This window comes from Entelurus aequoreus, linkage group LG25, assembly GCF_033978785.1.
Source record: "Entelurus aequoreus isolate RoL-2023_Sb linkage group LG25, RoL_Eaeq_v1.1, whole genome shotgun sequence".
NCBI classification, from domain to species: Eukaryota; Metazoa; Chordata; class Actinopteri; order Syngnathiformes; family Syngnathidae; genus Entelurus; species Entelurus aequoreus.
This window is the reverse complement of record NC_084755.1, coordinates 27624659-27647478: the sequence shown is the minus strand read 5'-3', so window position 1 is coordinate 27647478 and position 22820 is coordinate 27624659. Positions and strand designations below refer to the sequence as shown.

At 38.8% G+C, this 22820-nt stretch overlaps 1 protein-coding gene across 1 annotated transcript in view; it reads right to left on the bottom strand.

Annotated features, from left to right (window-relative positions):
* LOC133642298 (ral guanine nucleotide dissociation stimulator-like 1) overlaps positions 1–22820 on the bottom strand; it is a 52388-nt gene that overhangs the window by 4589 nt on the left and 24979 nt on the right. The window contains exons 9-13 of the mRNA XM_062036416.1: positions 11599–11685; positions 9859–9891; positions 8708–8829; positions 4664–4753; positions 4409–4538 (exon numbers count right to left, since the gene is read on the bottom strand). Coding sequence (XP_061892400.1) covers positions 4409–4538; positions 4664–4753; positions 8708–8829; positions 9859–9891; positions 11599–11685 — 462 coding nt within the window. The remainder of the gene's footprint in view (positions 1–4408; positions 4539–4663; positions 4754–8707; positions 8830–9858; positions 9892–11598; positions 11686–22820) is intronic.

Genomic DNA, 22820 nt, shown 5'->3' with positions numbered 1-22820 from the left:
TAACACAACCTGCACACTCAACTTTGTGGACTTTGTGAAAGAAAAAAAAACGTCCAAGCACCATAACAAATTCTTAATTACACATTTTAAATTCATTACAATGCATACAGGGGCGGTATAGCTCGGTTGGTAGAGCGGCCGTGCCAGCAACTTGAGGGTTGCAGGTTCGATCCCCGCTTCCGCCATCCTAGTCACTGCTGTTGTGTCCTTGGGCAAGACACTTTACCCACATGCTCCCAGTGCCACCCACACTGGTTTGAATGTAACTTAGATATTGGGTTTCACTATGTAAAGCGCTTTGAGTCACTTGAGAAAAAGCGCTATATAAATGTAATTCACTTCACTTCACTTCATTTTACATACATCCATTTTTGCCGCATTTTAGTTGCTTGGTAGTTTTAATTGATTACAAAACTTTAGATATAACTTACCACTTACCGCTTGACGGTAGGCCTGGTGTTCCTGGCCAAACAGCTACATTTTTGTTTCCTATGACCACATAACTTTCCTCCAGAAGGTCTTATCTTTGTCCATGTGATGTCAGATGAAACAAAAATGTAACTGTTTGGCCACAATACCCAGCAATATGTTTGGAGGAGAAAAGTTGAGGCCTTTAATCCCAGGAACACCATCCCTACCGTCAAGCATGGTGGTGGTAGCATTATGCTCTGGGCCTGTTTTGCTGCCAATGGAACTGGTGCTTTACAGAGAGTAAATGGGACAATGAAAAAGGAGGATTACCTCCAAATTCTTCAGGACAACCTAAAATCATCAGCCCGGAGGTTGGGTCTTGGGCGCAGTTGGGTGTTCCAACAGTACAATGACCCCAAACACATGTCAAAAGTGGTAAAGGAATGGCTAAATCAGGCTAGACTTAAGGTTTTAGAATGGCCTTCCCAAAGTCCTGACTTAAACGTGTGGACAATGCTGAAGAAACAAGTCCATGTCAGAAAACCAACACATTTAGCTGAACTGCGCCAATTTTGTCAAGAGGAGTGGTCAAAAATTCAAGCAGAAACTTGCCAGAAGCTTGTGGATGGCTACCAAAAGCGCCTTATTGCAGTGAAACTTGCCAAGTGACACTGATTGATTGATTGATTGAAACTTTTATTAGTAGGTTGCACAACAGTGAAGTACATATTCCGTACAATTGACCACTAAATGGTAACACCCGAATAAGTTTTTCAACATGTTTAAGTCGGGGTCTACTTAAATTGATTCATGATACAGATATACACTATCAAATACTATCAAATATATACTAATATATACATGTAACCAAATATTAACATTTTGTGGTCTCCTTTATTTAGAAAAGTATAGATAAGTATCGAGGAGTATCGAAATACATTTTGGTACTGGTACCGGTACCAAAATATTGGTATCGAGACAACCCTAGTCACAGAGTTAATTCGGCTGACAGTGGGTCTGAGGGGAGCCCCATCTTTGTGTATTTTTGGAAGGCTATAAATTCCAGGGATGGTTTGTTGTGGGCATAGTCGCTAATGCTTAGTGTTTCACTAAAGTTGGATCTGTTTAGCAGAGCCTTTAACACTAGAAGTCCCAGCATTTTTCTGTCTACCTAGAAGACCCAGAGAGGGGTCATTTGGCCCGACACTTTTCCCGAATACACTAATCACTCATTTTGTTATGGTAATGAGGCTGTTAGGGGCAGTTTGTCTAGGTAGACAGAAAAATTATACATGTGGGAAATGCCGAAAGGAGCAATGGCAGTGCCAGGATTGTGAGTGACTGCTCAAATGTATGTCAGTCACGTTTACATGGACATGGTTTTTCATTCTTTGTAAATATGCTTTTTTCTTTGTAAATTTTTTTTTTAAAACTATTTTTGGCACACAAAAATAACAATTGCTTCTGCAACAACCCTCCACACCAAAACTGGGAAAACAGTTGCTTTTTCATTCTTTGTAAATATGTTTTGTTTTGTATTTTTTTTAACAATAAATGTCAGAGTGTTGATCCCTTCATTCTGTTGATCCTTGCAAAAACACACACAACCTACCTCAGAACTAAAGCTTGAGCTGTAAGGTCCCCTCCCCCACACAGGCTCAAGTGGCCCCCTGCCGTGTGCCACTAACAGCCACATTTTCATAACAAAAGGAGTGTCCACAGGGGGGACTAGGGGTCAAATGACCCTCTTGTGTGTTTTCTAGGTAAAAGTGTCAATTGACCCTTCTCTGGGACTTCGCGTGTTAAAACTAGTAGATCACCCTTCTTATATCCAGGATCAACAATATAAGTTTCTGGGTCATAATTTTTCCCAAAGTAATCACTGTTGGCTCTCAAAAAGTCTGCATGATTTGAATTGTTGTTGGTGATGAAGGGATCTGCGGTTCCTACCTCTAAGTCACGTGACTGGCTTCTTCATAATCTCTCAAAATGACTCGGGAATCTCCATGAGATTGATACTATTTTGATCATATCTATTTATTCGCAAATTTTGGAAGTCTTTTGCTGTCATAAATCAGCTACATATAGTAATAGCTTCATTATAGAGGCAACTTGTTTTTTCCACTCTACTGGTACTTTAATATATGCAAACCTTTAGTATATTATGCCCAAAATGTTATAGATGGCACACACTATTTACATAGCACTTGTTATTTGGGATCATAGTAGATCAAGCCCTAAATATATTAAAGGCCTACTGAAATGAATTTTTTTTATTTAAACGGGAATAGCAGATCCATTCTATGTGTAATACTTGATCATTTCGCGATATTGCCATATTTTTGCTGAAAGGATTTAGTAGAGAAAATCGACAATAAAGTTCGCAACTTTTGCTCGCTGATAAAAAAAAGCCTTGCCTGTACCGGAAGTAGCGTGACGTCACAGGAGCTAGTATTCCTCACAATTCCCCATTGTTTACAATGGAGCGAGAGATTCGGAGCGACAAAGCGACGATTACCCCATTAATTTGAGCGAGGATGAAAGATTCGTAGATGAGGAACGTTACAGTGAAGGACTTGAGAGGCAGTGATGGACGTATCTTTTTTCGCTCTGACCGTAACTTAGGTACAAGCTGGCTCATTGGATTCCACACTCTCTCCTTTTTCTATTGTGGATCCCGGATTTGTATTTCAAACCACCTCGGATACTATATCCTCTTGAAAATGAGAGTCGAGCACGCGAAATGGACATTTAAAGTGACTTTTATCTCCACGACAATACATCGGTGACACACTTAGCTACTGAGCTAACGTGATAGCATCGTTCTCAAATGAAGATAGCAAACAAAAGAAATAAACCCCTGACTGGAAGGATAGACAGAAGATCAACAATACTATTAAACCATGTACATGTAACTACACGGTTAAAAATTCTCAGCCTGGTAAGGCTTAACAATGCTGTTGCTAACGACGCTAAGGCTAATTTAGCAACTTAGCAACCGGACCTCACAGAACTATGATAAAAACATTAGCGCTCCACCTACGCCAGCCAGCCCTCATCTGCTCATCAACAGCCGTGCTCACCTGCGTTCCAGCGATCGACGGCGCGACGAAGGACTTCATCCGTGGGTTTGGCGGCAAGCATCGGCTAGGCGTAGTAAGTAGTCCTTGTTGTGTTGCTGTAAGTATTGTACTTAGCCGCTAATACACCGATCGATCCCACCTACAACGTTCTTCTTTGCAGCCTCCATTGTTCATTAAACAAATTGCAAAAGATTCACCAACACAGATGTCCAGAATACTGTGGAATGTTGTCGAAGAAAACAAGAGGTTTTTATATCGGGTCAGATGGGGTACAACCACTTCCGTGGATTTTGTGACGTCACGCGCATAAATCATATCCAAAGGAGTTTTTCAACCGGAAGTGTGGCGGGAATTTTAAAATTGCACTTTATAAGTTAACCCGGCCGTATTGGCATGTGTTTCAATGTTAAGATTTCATCATTGATATATAAACTATCAGACTGCGTGGTCGGTAGTAGTGGGTTTCAGTAGGCCTTTAAGTTGCACACACAAACTAGCAAACGCATAGACATGATGATGAAAACATACCGTCTGAAGATGTCGTAGAAAAAAACACAAATAAATAATTGACAACGACGTTCACCGTAACTTTCCGAGCTTGCTGAATCAATGATGCGTTCAATGCCTCCTCCAGTGTCGTAAAAGGGAACCACACTCAAGCAACCCAATGACACAAAAAGAAAAAAACAAGGGTCTTTTGTACAACAAATACTTTTAAAAGTAGCACTGACGTTAGCAATTGTTGCTGGAAACTATTAAATGTACTGCCACGTACAAAACGTGGCTTTGTTCAGAGGACAAAGAGCCATTATGGCAGCCGCCAACAAAGACACCACTGATGAAGCTGCAACCTCATCAGTGACAGACAGAATAAAGGAAGATACGACATACTGTACACGCACACATCTGTTTACCTGTAGTCTGATGGAACAGGCAGAGTTTGTGGAGGACAGGTCTTCCAACTCTGAACCACTGGATCCTGAAGACGAAACACTGATCTGGTCCGCTGGGAGCTTTTTGGATCCATCACTCATTGTCAAGATACTACAAAAAGATATCAGAGTTCTCAAAAGCTGTACACGCCTTAAGTGTTTTTACGTAAGAATAAAAGCGTAGTGAGGTCGAACACGTAGTACTCTTGTGTGCGTCACACGGTGCATGATACTCACGAGGAAAGTTTCTTGGAGAGTGTTCGATGGCTCCAGGCAGTTGGGGAACACACGTCCATTGGAGGCTCCAATCGTCGTGACAGTTCATAGCTGTATTTGAATTCAAACAAAATATATATTGTTTGTACCTTCGCTGAAGACATTTTACAGCAGGAGTTTCCAAATTACGACCTAAGTCCAATAAGCAATTTGGTTGGGTGTGATGTTTTTATATTATATACAAATAGTCTGCTGTCTAAGAGCTGCAATTTTGTCGCCATCTGGTGGCCAAAGAAAGTACCTCAAGTCGATGGTAATTAATTGTGCATCAATGTTACTCTGTGCACATAATTTACTTGTAAGGCCCGATCCAAACAACCTTCCCTAGTCATGGTGCTGGAAAAAAAAATTCAACCAGCACAAAAAAATCAACAAACACGGTCACACATGAAACATCCTGCTCATTGAACGTTGTGGATATAATAGAAAAAATGTCCAATCAGCATAAACAAATCTAAACTACACCCGTTTAAATCCATTTCAAAGCATGATGAGAAAGATGCAAAACACCATGCTTGGCGAATTTTAGCTGCTTGATATTTGTGATCGATTAAAAAACTTTAGGGAGGTCGTCACGGAAATAAACAAGTTAGGGGTCGAATTTTAATAACAATAATAATATAATCATATTATTATATAGAATAATGATATGTAATTACCGTATTTTTCAGAGTATAAGTCGCTCCGGAGTATAAGTCACACCGGCCAAAAATGCATAATAAAGAAGGAAAAAAACATATATGAGTCGCATTTTTGGGGGAAATTTATTTGATAAAACCCAACACCAAGAATAGACATTTGAAAGGCAATTTAAAATAAATAAAGAATAGTGAACAACAGGCTGAATAAGTGTACATTATATGAGGCATAAATAACCAACTGAGAACGTGCCTGGTATGTTAACGTAACATATTATGGTAAGAGTCATTCAAATAACTATAACATATAGAACATGCTATACGTTTACCAAACAATCTGTCACTCCTAATTGCTAAATCCGATTAAATCTTAAAAGTCTAGTCTCTTACGTGAATGAGCTAAATAATATTATTTGATATTTTACGGTAATGTGTTAATAATTTTACACATAAGTCGCTCCGGAGTATAAGTCGTACCCCCGGCCAAACTATGAAAAAAACTGCGACTTATAGTCCGAAAAATACGGTATATTATAAATACATATAAATAGTTACTTTGCATGCAATCGGCTTTTGGCCCCAGAACAAAATGTTTAAGTCCATTGCGTCCGAGCTGTCAAAACTTTTTTGGACATCCCTGTTTTAGGTCATGCAGATTTTTTTTAAATATCACTGAATTATTGGTGATTAATGCATAAATCCTGATACAAAGTGTATCACGTCAGTAACTATAAAGGTCTATCATTTGAATACTTTGGTGGATACTGTAAGTACAACATCCAGTTATGCTCAAGAACTCCTGTTGAGTCTTTAACCTTCTGAGACCCGGCAATATATATTTGTGTCCTCGGTACAGCTCCATTTCAAATGCAAACACACTCTGCAAGAATAAAAATACTTGGGCTGTTAAAAGGACATCATGGGCTTCACAGACAGTGATAAGTAGTTTTTGGGGGTTTGTCAAATGAAAAAAATGGCTGCCATACCAATCGGCATGTTTTTATATTTTTTATTTATGCAGTTAAAGATTAAGTAAACATTGGGTGATTATTCGATAATTTCAGGTGGTTTTAGTAACATAACGACATGCAGACTTACTACTACTACTTTGCAACAAATGTATGAAGAAGGAGAAATACATGTGTCTACTAGTGTTGTCCCGATACCAATATTTTGGTACCGGTACCAAAATGTATTTCGATATTTTCCGGTACTTTTCGATACTTTTTTAAATAAAGAGGACCACAAAGAATTGCATTATTGGCTTTATTTTAACAAAACATCTTAGGGTACATTAAACATATGTTTTTTATTGCAAGTTTGTCCTTAAATAAAATAGTGAACATACTAGACAACTTGTCTTTTAGTAGTAAGTAAACAAACAAAGGCTCCTAATTAGTCTGCTGACGTATGCAGTAACATATTGTGTCATGTATTCATTCTATTATTTTGTCAACATTATTAAGGACAAGTGGTAGAAAATGAATTATTAATCTACTTGTTCATTTACTGTTAATATCTGCTTATTTTAATTTTCAACATTTTCTATCTACACTTCTGTTAAAATGTACTAATCACTTATTCTTCTGTTGTTTGATACTTTACATTAGTTTTGGATGATACCACACAGTAGTTACAGGCTCATACATTGGTCATATTTAAAGTTCTCTTGTGTCCAGGGACGTATTTCCTGAGTTTATAAACATAATATACATTTTTAAAAATAAAAAAAGATTTTGTGATGCTAAAAAATATTGATGTAATGATAGTAGTATTGACTAGATACGCTCCTGTACTTGGTATCATTACAGTGGATGTCAGGCGTAGATCCACCAATGGTGTTTTGTTTACGTTGTGACGCCGGTGAGCTACGGTGTGTAGTGAAGCATGTTTAGCTATTCCTCGTCCTGCAGGGATGATACTTGTAAGAAATGTACTTTATTTTTCGCCATGGAGACCAGGATTAGTGATATAGAAATAGCTAAAACACTGCCGACTGCAGATGGATGTTAGCTGCTAGCTAGCTGGCCATGTCTTAAAGCACCTCTTCCTGAGGGCGTTTCAGTGTTATAACTTTACCTTTATCGTTAGTTTTTAAGCCAAAATGCGTCCATTCTCCCTTTTCTGTCTACACACTGTGTCTGCTTGTAAGTACTCTGTGTGTGTGCGCTTCCGAACATGCTCCTCTGCTCGTAAAACTAGCAATGTCATGACGTGACGACGAGGAGGGTGTGGGGTACCGGTACTTTTAAGACGCGGTATAGTACCGAATATGATTCATTAGTATCGCGGTGCTATACTTTTACCGGTATAACATTCAACCCTAGTGTCTACCCAATACGACAGTACAAAACAATATTTACAAGATAGCCAACTCTTTTCCACTGCAAAGAGCAGTGTAATAACAAATGAAAGACAATAACTAAAGTAATTATGCTATTACACTGGAACCTGGATTTACGAACCCCTCATTGTTCAAACTTTTCGATTTGCGAACCAACTAAAAAAATATGCTTTGTTGTACGACCCTTGTCTCAATATATGGACTTTTCATCCACTCATTGTGTGTCTCGCATCGCAGCCATTTTGTGCCTGGCAGCACATTCATTGTGGGCGAGCTGATCACCTGTTGGTGCTCATTTAGTCAAAACAACAAAGTAGCACTATGCTAATTGCTACTTTGATTTGCTTTTTAAGTATATCCAGCCATCTAACAGTGTTTTTCTAGTTTAGTACGAGCAATGGACAAGCGATGTGTGGTTTGAAACATTCAGGAAGTATCCACAGCGTTGTCCACACTGTCAACCCTCCCTTCCACTGCACACCAAGAGGTAACATGGTTTTATTTTCTATTCCTAATCATTGTAGCAACCTGGCTGTTAAAGTTAAGGAGTTTTGTGGTTTCAAACTGAGTGCACCACAGCGCTAGTGATAATGTGGGTGCGTGTCGGCAGGGCGGCTGCAATTGAGGACAGTTCAGCTAATTGTTGTTTTGGCTTTGTTATCAAATATAAAGTTGATCCATCAACCCCCTTCCTATGTTTGTTTGGTTTACAGTACTGTAGAGCACGTTATATTGTGTTCAAAGTAAACAAAACTTTACGAAAATAATTATTTTATGGAGATATATACAATATATTGTACAAACTTTTCTATTTACGAATCCTGTTACACAACAAATTAGGTTCGTAAATCAAGGTTCCACTGTATTGTATTCACACGAAACAGTTTTCTGAGGTTCATAAAAAACTAGCCGAGGTTATTAAATAACTTTTGAAAGTGGAATTAGCATTTTCTTACTTTAAAGTAGTACTGTACCACAGTTTTGTTATTCAATATTTGGTAGGAAGCACTTCCTCCAGCCCACCTTTCTTGGTCAGTGAGTAGTTTATGTCCCTGCATCCATTCAGCAATTCTGGGATGGTGAGGCAGGCTGAACTGGGAACAGGACGACTGCAGGACACAGATTTGTGAGAGAACCTCAAACTCCTGCAAGGAAAAGAAATAAACGGGTAAGAAAAATGCCAACTGCAACACAGATGGCATGTGGACAACTTTGTGGTGTTTGGTTACTATAAGATGAGGAAGGTGAATTGAAAAAGAAAACACAAAATTGTCACCAAGCGTAACTACCGTAAATTCCAGACTATAAACCACTACTTTTTTTCCTACACTTTGAACCCTCCGGCTTATAAAACGGTGCAGCTGATTTATGAATCTTTTTCTGCTGATAGCCGTAATGCAGTAGTTAAATAACAAACAAACAAGCAAGTACATTGAAAATGTGTTTTCTTGTTTGTGCTATGGTGCCATCTATTGGACAAGTTTGCCCACTGCAAGTCCTGGAGTGTCCTTCCATTTAGTGCTTTCAACCGGAAGTAGACATGCCATTCAGTCTTCTAGTAGTCCATAGCGTTTCTACTCGTATGGATTCTTCATCCAGCACTCCAAGCAACGTTTGTAAGTTTTACAATATAACTAAAACAATTCTTACTTACTAAACCGTCCCATGTGTGATGTCGGTAGGAGTGTTTTCATGCATATTTGTACGTGCTATCGTAATGTAATCAAGCTAGCATCGCATTAGCTAATATACTAACACATTTACAAATGTCTGTGTTAGTATTATTAACTTACAACTGCATTTTTTTTATTATTTCACTTTCACAAATTCCTCAGTAAATTCCCCAAAACATCAATGTGGAGTTATTGAGTCTGTTTAGCTGATTGGAGAGCTAGCTTCCGCAGCTCGTGGGTCAATGACAATGACTTCTGTTTTGTTTGATGAGCCGTTTTACTGCCGTGATACAGACACCGCTTTTGGAAACAATTAAAGAATGTAAATAAATATTAACAAAATATTTGTGCAAATAACTCCTTTCACAACGTATATACTGTATGTGCGGCTTATAGTCCAGTGCGGCTAATATATGGAGTAAAAAAATGTTGCCTCTACAATTTAGTGGGTGTGGCATTTATACCAGTGCGCTTTATAGTCCGGGAAAATACTGTACTCACCCTCCTCCTCTTCTCAAAGTTTATGAGTCCACCCTGTCAAAAGAGTGAATTGTTACAAGGGTATGGGAATATAGCATTCATAAATACATTTATAAATGCATTCAATTTAATAAACAATAAATATGATCAAAAACCTAGATAGATGGTTCTGCCCTGATTAATTATGTAGGCAACATGTTCTTTACAAAGAAAACATTTTGTTAAGACAGTCAATAATGTATAATACAAAACCCAAAACCAGTGAAGTTGTCACGTTGTGTAAATGGTAAATAAAAACAGAATACAATGATTTGCAAATCCTTTTCAACTTATATTCAATTGAATAGACTGCAAAGACAAGAAACTTAATGTTCGAACTGGTAAACTTTGTTATTTTTTGCAAATATTAGCTCATTTGGAATTTGATGCCTGCAACACGTGACAAAGAAGTTGGGAAAGGTGGCAATAAATACTGATAAAGTTGAGGAATGCTCATCAAACACTTATTTGGAACATCCCACAGGTGAACAGGCTAATTGGGAACGGGTGGGTGCCATGATTGGGTATAAAAGCAGCTTCCATGAAATGCTCAGTCATTCACAAAAAAGGATGGGGCGAGGGTCACCACTTTGTCAACAAATGCATGAGCAAATTGTCCAACAGTTTAAGAACAACATTTCTCAACGAGCTATTGCAAGGAATTTAGGGATTTCACCATCTACGGTCTGTAATATCATCAAAAGGTTCAGAGCACGTAAGCGATGATATTACGGACATTCGATCCCTCAGGCGGTACCGTATCAAAAAGCGACATCAGTGTGTAAAGGATATCACCACATGGGCTCAGGAACCCTTCAGAAAACCACTGTCAGTAACTACAGTTAATCGCTACATCTGTAAGTGTAAGTTAAAACTTACTATGCAAAGCCAAAGCCATTTATCAACAACACCCAAAAACGCCGCCGGCTTCGCTGGGCCCGAGCTCATCTAAGATGGACTGATGCAAAGTGGAAAAGTGTTCTGTTGTCTGACGAGTCCACATTTCAAATTGTTTTTGGAAACTGTGGACGTAGTGTGAAGCGTCAAATACCACAACGGAGACCCCCGCACTGTTGAACAACTTAAGCTGTACATCAAGCAAGAATGGGAAAGAATTCCACCTGAAAAACTTCAAATCTGTCTCTCCTCAGTTCCCAAACTGAGTGTTGTTAAAAGGAAAGGCCATGTAACACAGTGGTAAAAATACCCCTGTGCCAACTTTTTTGCAATGTGTTGCTGCCATTAAATTCCAAGTTAATGATTATTTGCAAAAAAAATGAAGTTTCTCAGTTGCGACATTAAATATCTCGTCTTTGCAGTCTATTCAATTGAATATAAGTTGAAAAGGATTTGCAAATCATTGTATTCTGTTTTTATTTACCGTTTACACAACGGGCCAACTTCACTGGTTTTGGGGTTTGTACATTCATATTAATGGTAAACCAACAAACAAAAAATTTACCTAAAATCTCCCTCGAGTATCATATCTTCAGTTAAAATAGCAGGATGGGAAAGAGTTTTCTATGTATTTATTGTGTTTCGTCTTTGCTGCCGACTGTATAATAAAATTGGCCCGCGGGCATGAATCATTTCTTTCCTCTTTGTACTGGAGTGCAAAATAAATCATGCGATAAGAGTCGTTTATTATGTATGCTCAGCTCCTTTAGAATTATTGTATTTATTAGTGGCCGTGGCAACAGTTTCTCAGGATACATGACGTACCTCCAGAGTGTCCGGCAGGGCTGTGTCCAGCATGGTGAGGACAGTCAGATAGGTACCCAGGTAAGGCACCACTCCACTGGACGTACTCTGCAGAGAGACAACACATATCCACTGTTAGCCGTTCATGCCTTGTCGTCGCTGTTTTTCTCCGATGTGCACGAGTCTTAATGTCAATGTCAAAGTTGCGCGTCCCATTGGTCAAAAATAAGATGGCCAACAGAAAAGAGGAAGGGAGGAATCTCGTTATATTATATAAAATATAAGGGCATCAAGCAAGGAATAGGAGTAATATACCTGGTAAAATGATTGAATACATATTTGTTGGTTGTCCCGATACTAATATTTTAGTACCGGTACCAAAATGTATTTCGATATTTTTTGGTACTTTTCTAGATAAGGGGGACCACAAAAAAATGGCATTATTGGCTTTATTTTACCAAAAAATCTTAGTGTACATTAAACATATGTTTCTTATTGCAATTGTGTCCTTAAATAAAATAGTGAACATACGAGACAACTTTTATTTTAGTAGTAAATGGGTTATACTTGTATAGCGCTTTTCTACCTTCAAGGTACTCAAAGCGCTTTGTCACTATTTCCACATTCGTCCATACACACACCTTCACACACTGATGGCGGGAGCTGCCATGCAAGGCGCTAACCACAACCCATCAGGAGCAAGGGTGAAGTGTCTCGCTCAAGGACACAACGGGCGTGACTCGGTTAGTAGAAGATGGGGATCGAACCAGGAACCCTCAGGTTGCTGGCACGGCCACTCTCCCAACCACGCCACGCCACGCCCTCCCCGTAGTAAGTAAACAAAAAAAGGCTCTTAATTAGTCTGCTGACGTATGCAGTAACATATTGTGTCATTTATCATTCTATTTTTTCAACATTATAAAGGACAAACTGTAAAAATGTATTATTAATCCACTTGTTCATTTAGTGTTAATATCCGTTTTTTTCTGTTTTAACATGTTCTATCTACGCTTCTGTTAAAATGTAATAATCACTTATTCTTCTGTTGTTTGATACTTTACATTAGTTTTGGATGATACCACAAATGTAGGTATCGATCCGATACCAAGTAGTTACAGGATCATACATTGGTCATATTCAAAGTCCTCATGTGTCCAGGGACATATTTACTGAGTTTATAAACATAATATGAATGTTAAAAAAGGACAAAAGATTGTGTGATGATAAAAAATATCGATGTTATCATAGTAGTATCGACTGTATACGCTCCTGTACTTGGTATCATTACAGTGGATGTCAGGTGTAGATCCACCCATGGCGTTTGTTTACATTGTGACGCCGGTGAGCTATTGTATCCTCCTACGATGTGTAGTGAAACATGTTTAGCCATTCCTCGTCCTGCAGTGATAATGATACTTGTAAGAAACATACTTAATTTGTCACCATGGAGGCGAGGATAAGTGATTTAGAAGTAAATAAAACACTGCAGACTGCGGATGGATGTTAGCTGCTAGATAGCTAGCCATGTAAAGCACCTCTTCCTGAGGGTGTTTCAGTGTTATAACATCACTTTATTGTTAGTATTTAAGCCAAAATGTGTCCATTCTCCCTTTTCGGTCTACACACTGTGCCTGCTTGTAAGTACTCCGTGTGTGTGCGCTGCCGAACATGCTCCTCTGCTCGTAAAACCAGCAATGTCATGACGTGATGGTGCGTCGTCATGCCCAGGAACCAGTACTTTTCAAACAGAGTATAGTACCGTTTTTTATTCATTAGTACCGCGATACTACACCAGTACCGATATACCGTACAACCCTAATCACGGGTCTGCTAAACTGGACTACATTTTCACTGCAATTTGCTATACTGGAGCTTTGTTGTTGTTTTTTAAATATTTCATCTGCAGTAACATTTCAGCTGCAAATCAATTAATTTATATCAATGTAGTTTTCACTAGAACAGTGTGGTTGTTTTTTTAACCACAGGGCAAAAAAGATCTGTTTCTCAGCTGTGGTCCATATGGGCCGCAGCTGTACTCCGTTGTAATACACTTTTCCACCACTTGTGGCAGTAATGACAATATCAAACAAACAGTCTGGAGCTAAAGTCATAGAGAAGTTTAAGCGCAAAAATGATGACTAAAATGATGAAGCTGTATGTTCACTTGCACTTTATTTTATTGACAGTTAGTTGAGAAACATATTCATTATGAATTTATTGTAGCGCGACATAAAATGCATGTGCAATGTAAATGTATTTTTTGTCAGTTATTTAAGAGTCCCTTTCAAAAAAAAAATATTTTTGAAGTCAGATGTCTCATTGTTTAATGAAAAATTCCTTTAACGGGACTATATTTTTTTGGCCGCACAATTAACATGCGTATGTGACCCTCAGTTCATACTGTCAGGTCCTGATGTTGAGCCATGAATAGTTAATATTTTATTGTCGTTTTGAATTGGTTTGCTTCAAAGTGTGTGAGACATGTGTGAGACAGCTTGATTTTGTGCTGACCTGTTTAAAAAAAGCATAATGTTTAATAAACCAACATTTACATCAAGCAAACACATAGGTAAACAAATATATATCTCCAATTAACCGCGATTAAATATTTGAATCGTTTAAAAACATATCTTACACCAGGGGTGCCCATTACGTCGATGGCTAGCTACCGGTCGATGGTGGAGGGTGTGTCAGTCCATTGCCAGCCAGGCATTAAAAAAATAGACCTAAAAATTAGCGATCATCAATCTTCACCAAGACGTCACTTTCGTCACTTGATTGACATTCACGGCACCCGAGGGTCTTTTGAGATGACGCTGGCTGCTGCCAGATCATTATTAAGAAAAAATGACCGACAGGAAGGCGAGAAACATTTTTTATTTCAACAGACTCTCACGCCTAGGGGCGCCGAAAAGGGGGTTACGGTAAAGGAGACGGATTCTAGGGGCCCATGATGGAGGGGGGCCCTGAGAGGCCCCTAATGATGATGAAATTATAATACAGGGGGCCCTGTAAAGATTCTTTTCATGGGGCCCAAAATCCCTAGAGGCGCCCCTGCTCACGCCGTACCTGCCGTCAAAACTCTAAAGACTGGCCGCACAGTTCCTGTCTTCACAATAAAAGCGCTGCTTCATCCTGCCTGCGCTAACAAAATAAGAGTCTCATAAAGCTAGCGCACACAAGGTAGCAAGCTACGAAGTTTGCCGCCAATGTATTTCTTGTAAAGTGAATAAAAAGGAGTATGGAAGCTGGACAAATAAGATGGCAAAAAGCAACCACTTTCATGTGGTATTGGACAGAAAGGATGACTTTTTTTCTCCTCCATTTGAAAATGTGGACGTTATCATCACTACTGTCTGATTCCAATCAATGCAAGTCATCAGAATCAGGTAAAACACCAACTTATATTCTTGTCTTCATGAAAGAAAGGAATCTATATGTGTTAAACATGCTTGTATTATCATTAAACACATTTAACTTGTTAACAAAAACATCTCTTTCATAAATAAATAAATACAAATTATATATATGAATAAGGTAGATCCCCTCCACTTGGTCAATTGAAAAGTAGCTCGCCTGCAGAGAAAGTGTGGGCACCCCTGACTTATAGTGTTTGTTGATTCTCATATATAATATACACTATATTGCCAAAAGTATTTGGCCACCCATCCAAATGATGAGAATCAGGTGTCCTAATCACTTGGTCTGGCCACAGGTGTATAAAATCAAGCACTTAGGCATGACTGTTTCTACAAACATTTGTGAAAGAATGGAACGCTCTCAAAAGCTCAGTGATTTCCAGCGTGGAACTGTCATAGGATGCCACCTGTGCAACAAATCCAGTGGTGAAATGTCCTCGCTCCTAAATATTCCAAAGTCAACTGTCGGCTTTATTATAAGAAAATGGAAGAGTTTGGGAACAATAGCAACTCAGCCACGAAGTGGTAGGCCACGTAAACTGACAGAGTCTGGTGTGGATGAACTTGACTGGCCTGCACAGAGTCCTGACCTGAACCCGATAGAACACCTTTGGGATGAATTAGAACGGAGGGAAGAATGGTGGAAAATTCCTATAAACACACTCCGCAACGCACGTTGTCCAATATGCACCTTACTGTTAAAACGAAAACAAACAAAACAATGTGCACCTTAGTGGAGATGTGATCAACTCCTTCAAAAGAAATTAAGTTGCAAAAATGCCTCGAGTTATAACACCATTTTGAACAAAATCAAAGTAGGATATCAGAATTCAAGGGTTTTCCTATGTACTGTAGTCAGATACAGTATTAGTGTATTTTTAACCCTCGCCATGTTTAATGGCATTGAATGTGTCCTACTTTCTAAAAAGGCCGATCTCGGTTAGCAGCATTGCTGGCTCCTCTTTCCGCCCTGGAGATGACTCATAAAAACCTTTGCTGTCGTCTATTATTACTGGCCTATAATCCCAGCCATCCACGGACACTTGAAACCTGTTTAGTGCCGAGTGATGCCAAAGATAGGTTAGGGTTTCTGCCACGCTGGAGTCACTACACTATATATGTCAAGTGAAATCATTCCACTTGTGGAACTGTAGTTTTTATTTGTCTTCAGTCTTCTTTAAAGACAACATTACAAAAGTATATCATGTCTTACTCCATAAGTTATCTCACTCTCTGTCTCTTGAGGCATGGCTGAGTGAATTATAAACACTGCTTGGATAATATTTCACCAAAAATATCCACAGACGTTTGAGCTCCTTCCTATTTAAAAGGAGGTCAGTGTGTGCTCACTTAAATTGTAAGTTCATATAATGGCTTCTTGATTACGCCTGGGTCAAGAACTAATTTTGCTCGACGATATATTAACCTACAAATTATTGCTGATAAACCATGTTATCGGCATTATACCAATTTAAAGGCCTACTGAAATGAAATGTTTTAATTTAAACGGGGATAGCAGATCCATTCTATGTGTCATACTTGATCATTTCACGATATTGCCATATTTTTGCTGAAAGGATTTAGTAGAGAACAACGACGATAAAGTTCGCAACTTTTGGTCTCTGATAAAAAAAAGCCTTGCCCCTACCGGAAGTAGCGTGACGTCACAGGAGGAAGGGCTGCTCACAATTTGCCATTGTTTTCAATGCAGCGAGAGAGATTCAGACCGAGAAAGCGACGATTACCCCATTAATTTGAGCGAGGATAAAGATTCGTGGATGAGGAACCTGAGAGTGAAGGACTAGCGTGCAGTGCAAGACGTATCTTTTTTCGCTCTGACCGTAACTTAGGTACAAGGGTTCATTGGATTCCACACTCTCTCCTTTTTCTATTGTGGATCACAGATTTGTATTTTATATCCACCTCGGATACTATATCCTCTTGAAAATGAGAGTCGAGAACGCGAAATGGACATTCACAGTGACTTATATCTCCACGACAATACATCGGTGAAGCTCTTTAGCTACGGAGCTAACGTGATAAGAAACAAAAGAAATAAACCCCTGACTGGAAGGATAGACAGAAAATCAACAATACTATTAAACCATGGACATGTAAATACACGGTTAATGCTTTCCAGGCTGGCGAAGCTTAACTATGCTGTTGCTAACGACGCCATTGAAGCTAACTTAGCAACGGGACCTCACAGAGCTATGCCAAAAACATTAGCTATCCACCTACGCCAGCCAGCCCTCATCTGCTCATCAACACCCGTGCTCACCTGCGTTCCAGCGATCGACGGAGCGACGAATGACTTCACCCGATCATAGATGCGGTCGGCGGCCCGGAGACGGAGGTAGTCAAGGTGAGGTCGGCGGCTAGCGCGTCTGCTATCCATCTCAAAGTCCTCCTGGTTGTGTTGCTGTAGTCCGCTGCTAATACACCAATCCCACCTACAACTTTCTTCTTTGCAGTCTTCATTGTTCATTAAACAAATTGCAAAATATTAACCAACACAGATGTCCAGAATACCGTGGAATTATGAGACGGGAACAGAGCTTTTTGTATTGGATTCAATGGGACCGAATACTTCCGTTTCAACGATTGACGTCACGCGCATACGTCATCATTCATAGACATTTCAACCGGAAGTTTAGCGTGAAATTTAAAATTGCACTTTATAAGTTAACCCGGCCGTATTGGCATGTGTTGCAATGTTAAGATTTCCTCATTGATATATAAACTATGAGACTGCGTGGTCGGTAGTAGTGGGTTTCAGTAGGCCTTTAACCACTGATGTAATGATAATACAGCATAATAATGCAAGTATAATAAATGCAATAAACTTGAATTTCTCGTATATTTCAACATTGTAATTGAAATTGAATTTTTTAAATACCAAGTTAAATAAAACAAACATAATAAAACTAAAGTATACTGTCTGTAAACAAAATGTTGCACTTGAATAAAAATCACAACCAAAAGCAATACAATAGGTTTTGTCTCTGTTAAGGAGGGGCTGAAAAAGACAAGAGAAAGTTGAGGAACGCTCATCAAACACTTATTTGGAACATCCCACAGGTGAACAGGCTAATTGGGAACAGGTGGGTGCCATGATTGGGTATAAAAGCAGCTTCCATGAAATGCTCAGTCATTCACAAACAAGGATGGGGCGAGAGTCACCACTTTGTGAACAAATGCGTGAGCAAATTGTCCAACAGTTTAAGAACAACATTTCTCAACCAGCTATTGAAAGGAATTTAGGGATTTCACTATCTACGGTCCGTAATATCATCAAAAGGTTCAGAGAATCTTCAGTAATCACTGCACATGAGCGGCAATGCAGAAAATCAACATTGAATGCCACATGGGCTCAGGAACACTTCAGAAAACCACTTTCAGTAACTACAGTTGGTCGCTACATCTGTAAGTGCAAGTTAAATCTCTAGTATGCTAAGCCAAAGCCATTTATCAACAACACCCAGAAACGCCGCCGGCTTCACTGAGCTCATCTAAGATGGACTGATGCAAAGTGGAAAAGTGTTCTGTGGTCTGACGAGTCCGCATTTGAAAGTGTTTTTGGAAACTGTGGAAGTTGTGTCCTCCGGAACAAAGAGGAAAAGAACCATCCGGATTGTTATAGGTGCAAAGTTCAAAAGCCCACATCTGTGATGGTATGGGGGTGTATTAGTGCCCAAGGCATGGGTAACTTACACATCTGTGAAGGCACCATTAATGCTGAAAGGTACATACAGGTTTTGGAGCAACATATGTTGCCATCCAAGCAACGTTATCATGGATGCCCCTGCTTATTTCAGCAAGACAATGCCAAGCCACATTCTGTACGTGTTACAACAGCGTGGCTTCATAGTAAAAGAGTGCAGGTACTAGACTGGCCTGCCTGTAGTCCAGACCTGTGTGGCACAATATGAAGCCTAAAATACCACAATGGAGACCCCCGGACTGTTGAACAACTTAAGCTGTACATCAAGCAAGAATGGGAAATAATTCCACCTGAAAAGCTTCAAAAATGGGTCTGCTCAGTTCCCAAACGTTTACTGAGTGTTGTTAAAAGGAAAGGCCATGTAACACAGTGGTAAAAATGCCCCTGTGCCAACTTGTTTGCAATGTGTTGCTGCCATTAAATTCTAAGTTCATGATTATTTGCAAAAAAAAAAAAATCTTGTCTTTGCACTCTATTCAATGGAATATAAGTTGAAAAGGATTTGCAAATCATTGTATTGTTTTTATTTACCATTTACACAACGTGCCAACTTCACTGGTTTTGGGTTTTGTACAAACGCCTGTTAAATCAGATGCAAAAGAGTGACAGCTCTTGTAATCCGTGAACGAGGCTGGCAAACTTACCAACTTCCTATTCATTCGCCCGGTTAATTGACTTATCAAATATCAAAATAGGTTTAGGTATGTCCTCTGTTTAAACTAGCTCCGAGAAAGTCAGGCCACTGGAACATTTAGCGCGTCGACTATAAAGCAGTTTATAGAGTCAAAACTGACCTCCAAACCATAGAGAATAGGTCTTATTACACATTAACTTGGATATTGTGTTTGTTTTTATGTAAGAGCAAAGGAGGCCACGTTCAACCTTTTCTTTGAATGCAATACCAGGCTTTGAATTCAATCATCCATTCTCTACTACTGGAGCCTACCTCAGAGTACACCTCGGGCTGGTCAGCAGTCATTTACACTTACATTTAGAGGTGTTCAGACCGGATATTGATATCGGATATTGGTGCGATATTAGCAAAATAAAGCATATATCAGCTTGCGTGTAGAGGTTTGCATCCCTACCATTGTTCTCTGAGTCATTCCACTTGATAAAGCCCTTTCAAGCTTTCCACGCTATAAAATAATAAAGGTTTGTATGATTGTACTCAAAGCTCTAATATCGGTATTGCATGGGAAGTGAAAAAGTGGTACTAATGTTCACACCGATGGAGACTTCAGTTAACCCAGCATGGAAGTTTTTTAGACTGTGGAAAAGACGGGCTTTGTTAATTTAACCTATTCAAATGGAACAAAAAACGGATGACACAAGTTGCCTGAGGGAGACCGCAAAGAAAAAAGGCCACACACTGTGCTGGAACACTCCACTATCCCATTAGATATAGATTTAAACATTAACTAAAACGTCAATTATTTTCAAAAAAGAGAAAAATGGTTGTTCACTTTACATTGTATCAGATGTTAAAGATAAATATGTTATCATGTGGTGTAATGATTTAGTACGCCCTCAGGTCAGATCTCTGAAAGCACAACAACTCAGTAGGTTGACTTTCATTTATACATTAACTTGAAAAAAATGTAGGTAGGTCCAGTAAAGGCTGTTTTTTTAACAACTATGTGTATGAAAATATTAACTAAGCAGATGATTTTATGTACAGTAAATATTTTTCCTGCGATGAGGAGGCGACTTGTCCAGGGTGTACCCCGCCTTCCGCCCGATTGCAGCTGAGATAGCTTCCAGCACCCCCTGCGACCCAGAAAGGGATAAGCGGTAGAAAATGGATGGATGGATGGATGGATATATATTTTTCACTCACCATTTCTAGCAATGATTATTATAAACAGGGTCTCTGCAAGTTTCAACGAGCCAAATTTAAGACTTTTTAAGACCCTAATGAATGAAAATTTAAGACCCATTTCACATCGATACAATAGATGATATCTGTCTATTACCTGACCGCTTCTATGTTAGCTACCTGTCTTTGTTTTTAATGTATATTTTCTGCTGGATCTACTCTCTATTTTATGCTGCCCTTCTTTTTTTGCTGCAGCTGTTACATATACTGTAATATTGTACATGGTAATTGGGATTTGTTATATATTGTATATATTATATACAAATTTAATATAATATAATAATATATCAGTAAATATTAAATACTGTATATACAATATGTAAATATTAAATATATGTTATATTTATATTGCTACTATGGTACATTTTTAGTCTACTTTATACCTGCATTATCCTGTCCATCCTTACCCTTTCCATCCTTTGTAACTGAGCTACTGTGTGGAACAATTTCCCTTGTGGATCGATAAAAAAAAGCACCAATGATAGTCACACACACACTAGGTGTGGTGAAGTTACTCTCTGCATTTGACCCATCCCCTTGTTCACCCCCCTGGGAGGTGAGGGGAACATTTTTGGTGATTTAACCCCCAATTCCAACCCTTGAGGCTGAGTGCCAAGCAGGGAGGTAATGGGTCCCATTTTTATAGTCTTTGGTATGACTTGGTCGGGGTTTGAACTCACGACCTACCGATCTCAGAAGTTTGTCTAAGTCTAAGTCTAAAATACAGGCAAAAAAGTACAACAAACTTAAAGCAAAATTGGAGGCCCAGAATTACTCGCAAAATATATGAATTTATTCACAGCTCTTTCATTGGAATACAAAACGCTTAACCTTACTAAAAACACTAGCAAACTCTGTTTTGAAGATTTGTTTGGAAGTCAGAGTAAAATAATTGCCAAACTATATTGGTAAACTCTACAGCCAATGGTTATTGTGCGTGCGTGTGTGTGTGTGTGTGCGTTTGATTCAGGCTTTCGTCGAACATCAGCACGAACTTTGGAGATGAGGTCTCTCGATGTATTCGGCTAATCCAAATGGCAAATGGCCGAAACACACACAAAAACGTCACAAAACAATTGCACAAGACCAATGCTGCAAATTGGCAGAAGAAAACGAAAGTTAAGCAGGCTATCGAGGGCGCCAGACCTGAAGGATAAGACGTAATATTTAACAGTATCAGAGAGAAACCCGTTTTTACAACCAAACTTCATATTTAACAGTATCAGAGAGAAACCCGTTTTTACAACCAAACTTGATACCCACAAGTGATCTACTAAGCTCGTGCGCAGAGGATTACGTCTCTTAAATGAGCAAAATACAGCACGCAATCCATTTAGCGTGTCTTGTCTTCGTTAATGTGCAGAATATATGATGATTATCAGTATGCACACAATACTGGGAGGAGGTGATGCTCATGTAATCATTTAGCACTCACAATGTGATTTTTCAAGACTCCATCTGTTCTGCGGCCACTGTTTTTGCGTCTATATTTAGCAAGTATTGAAGGTTTGTGCAAACTGGCACAGTTACGCACAAATGGCTGTGAGAAAGGAGGCGATCACACTAAAAAGGTAGACGATTGAAAGAGAGGGTATTCCGTCTGTTCAGAAATATCCTTTTATAGCCGCTGGATGATTTAGATAATAATTCAATGTATTTTGTATTTTTTGTTTCTGTTGGCTTTTTCATATAAGAAATATATATTATTATACTATATCTCCTATTAGGGGTGTAAATCTTTGGGCACCTAACGATTGAATCCCATTCCCATTCCGATTCTTGGGGTGTCGGTTCAATTCAGAATCCATTCACGATTCAAACCGATTCTTGCAGTGTATTATTTGGTGTAATAATAATGATTAAACTTTTTCAAAACAGGTTACAGGTTAGGAAAGATCCTTCTGGTTGCATGGAAAATGTCATTTTTAAAAATGTATTCTTACAAATAATAAAAATATAAAAACTTTTTTTTTTTTCATTTATTGATTTTTGAAAATGATGAATCAATACCGCGATTCGGATGTGAATTAAGGCTGCAGCTAACGATTATTTTTCTATCGATTAATCTATAGATTATTTTTTCGATTAATCGGTTAATCTATAGATTATTTTTTCGATTCGTCTATAGATTATTTTTCCTTTTACCGATTATTTTTTATTTTATTTTATTTAAAATGAAGATGAAAAAATAAAAGTAGGCCAGTTTTTTCAAAAGGCATGG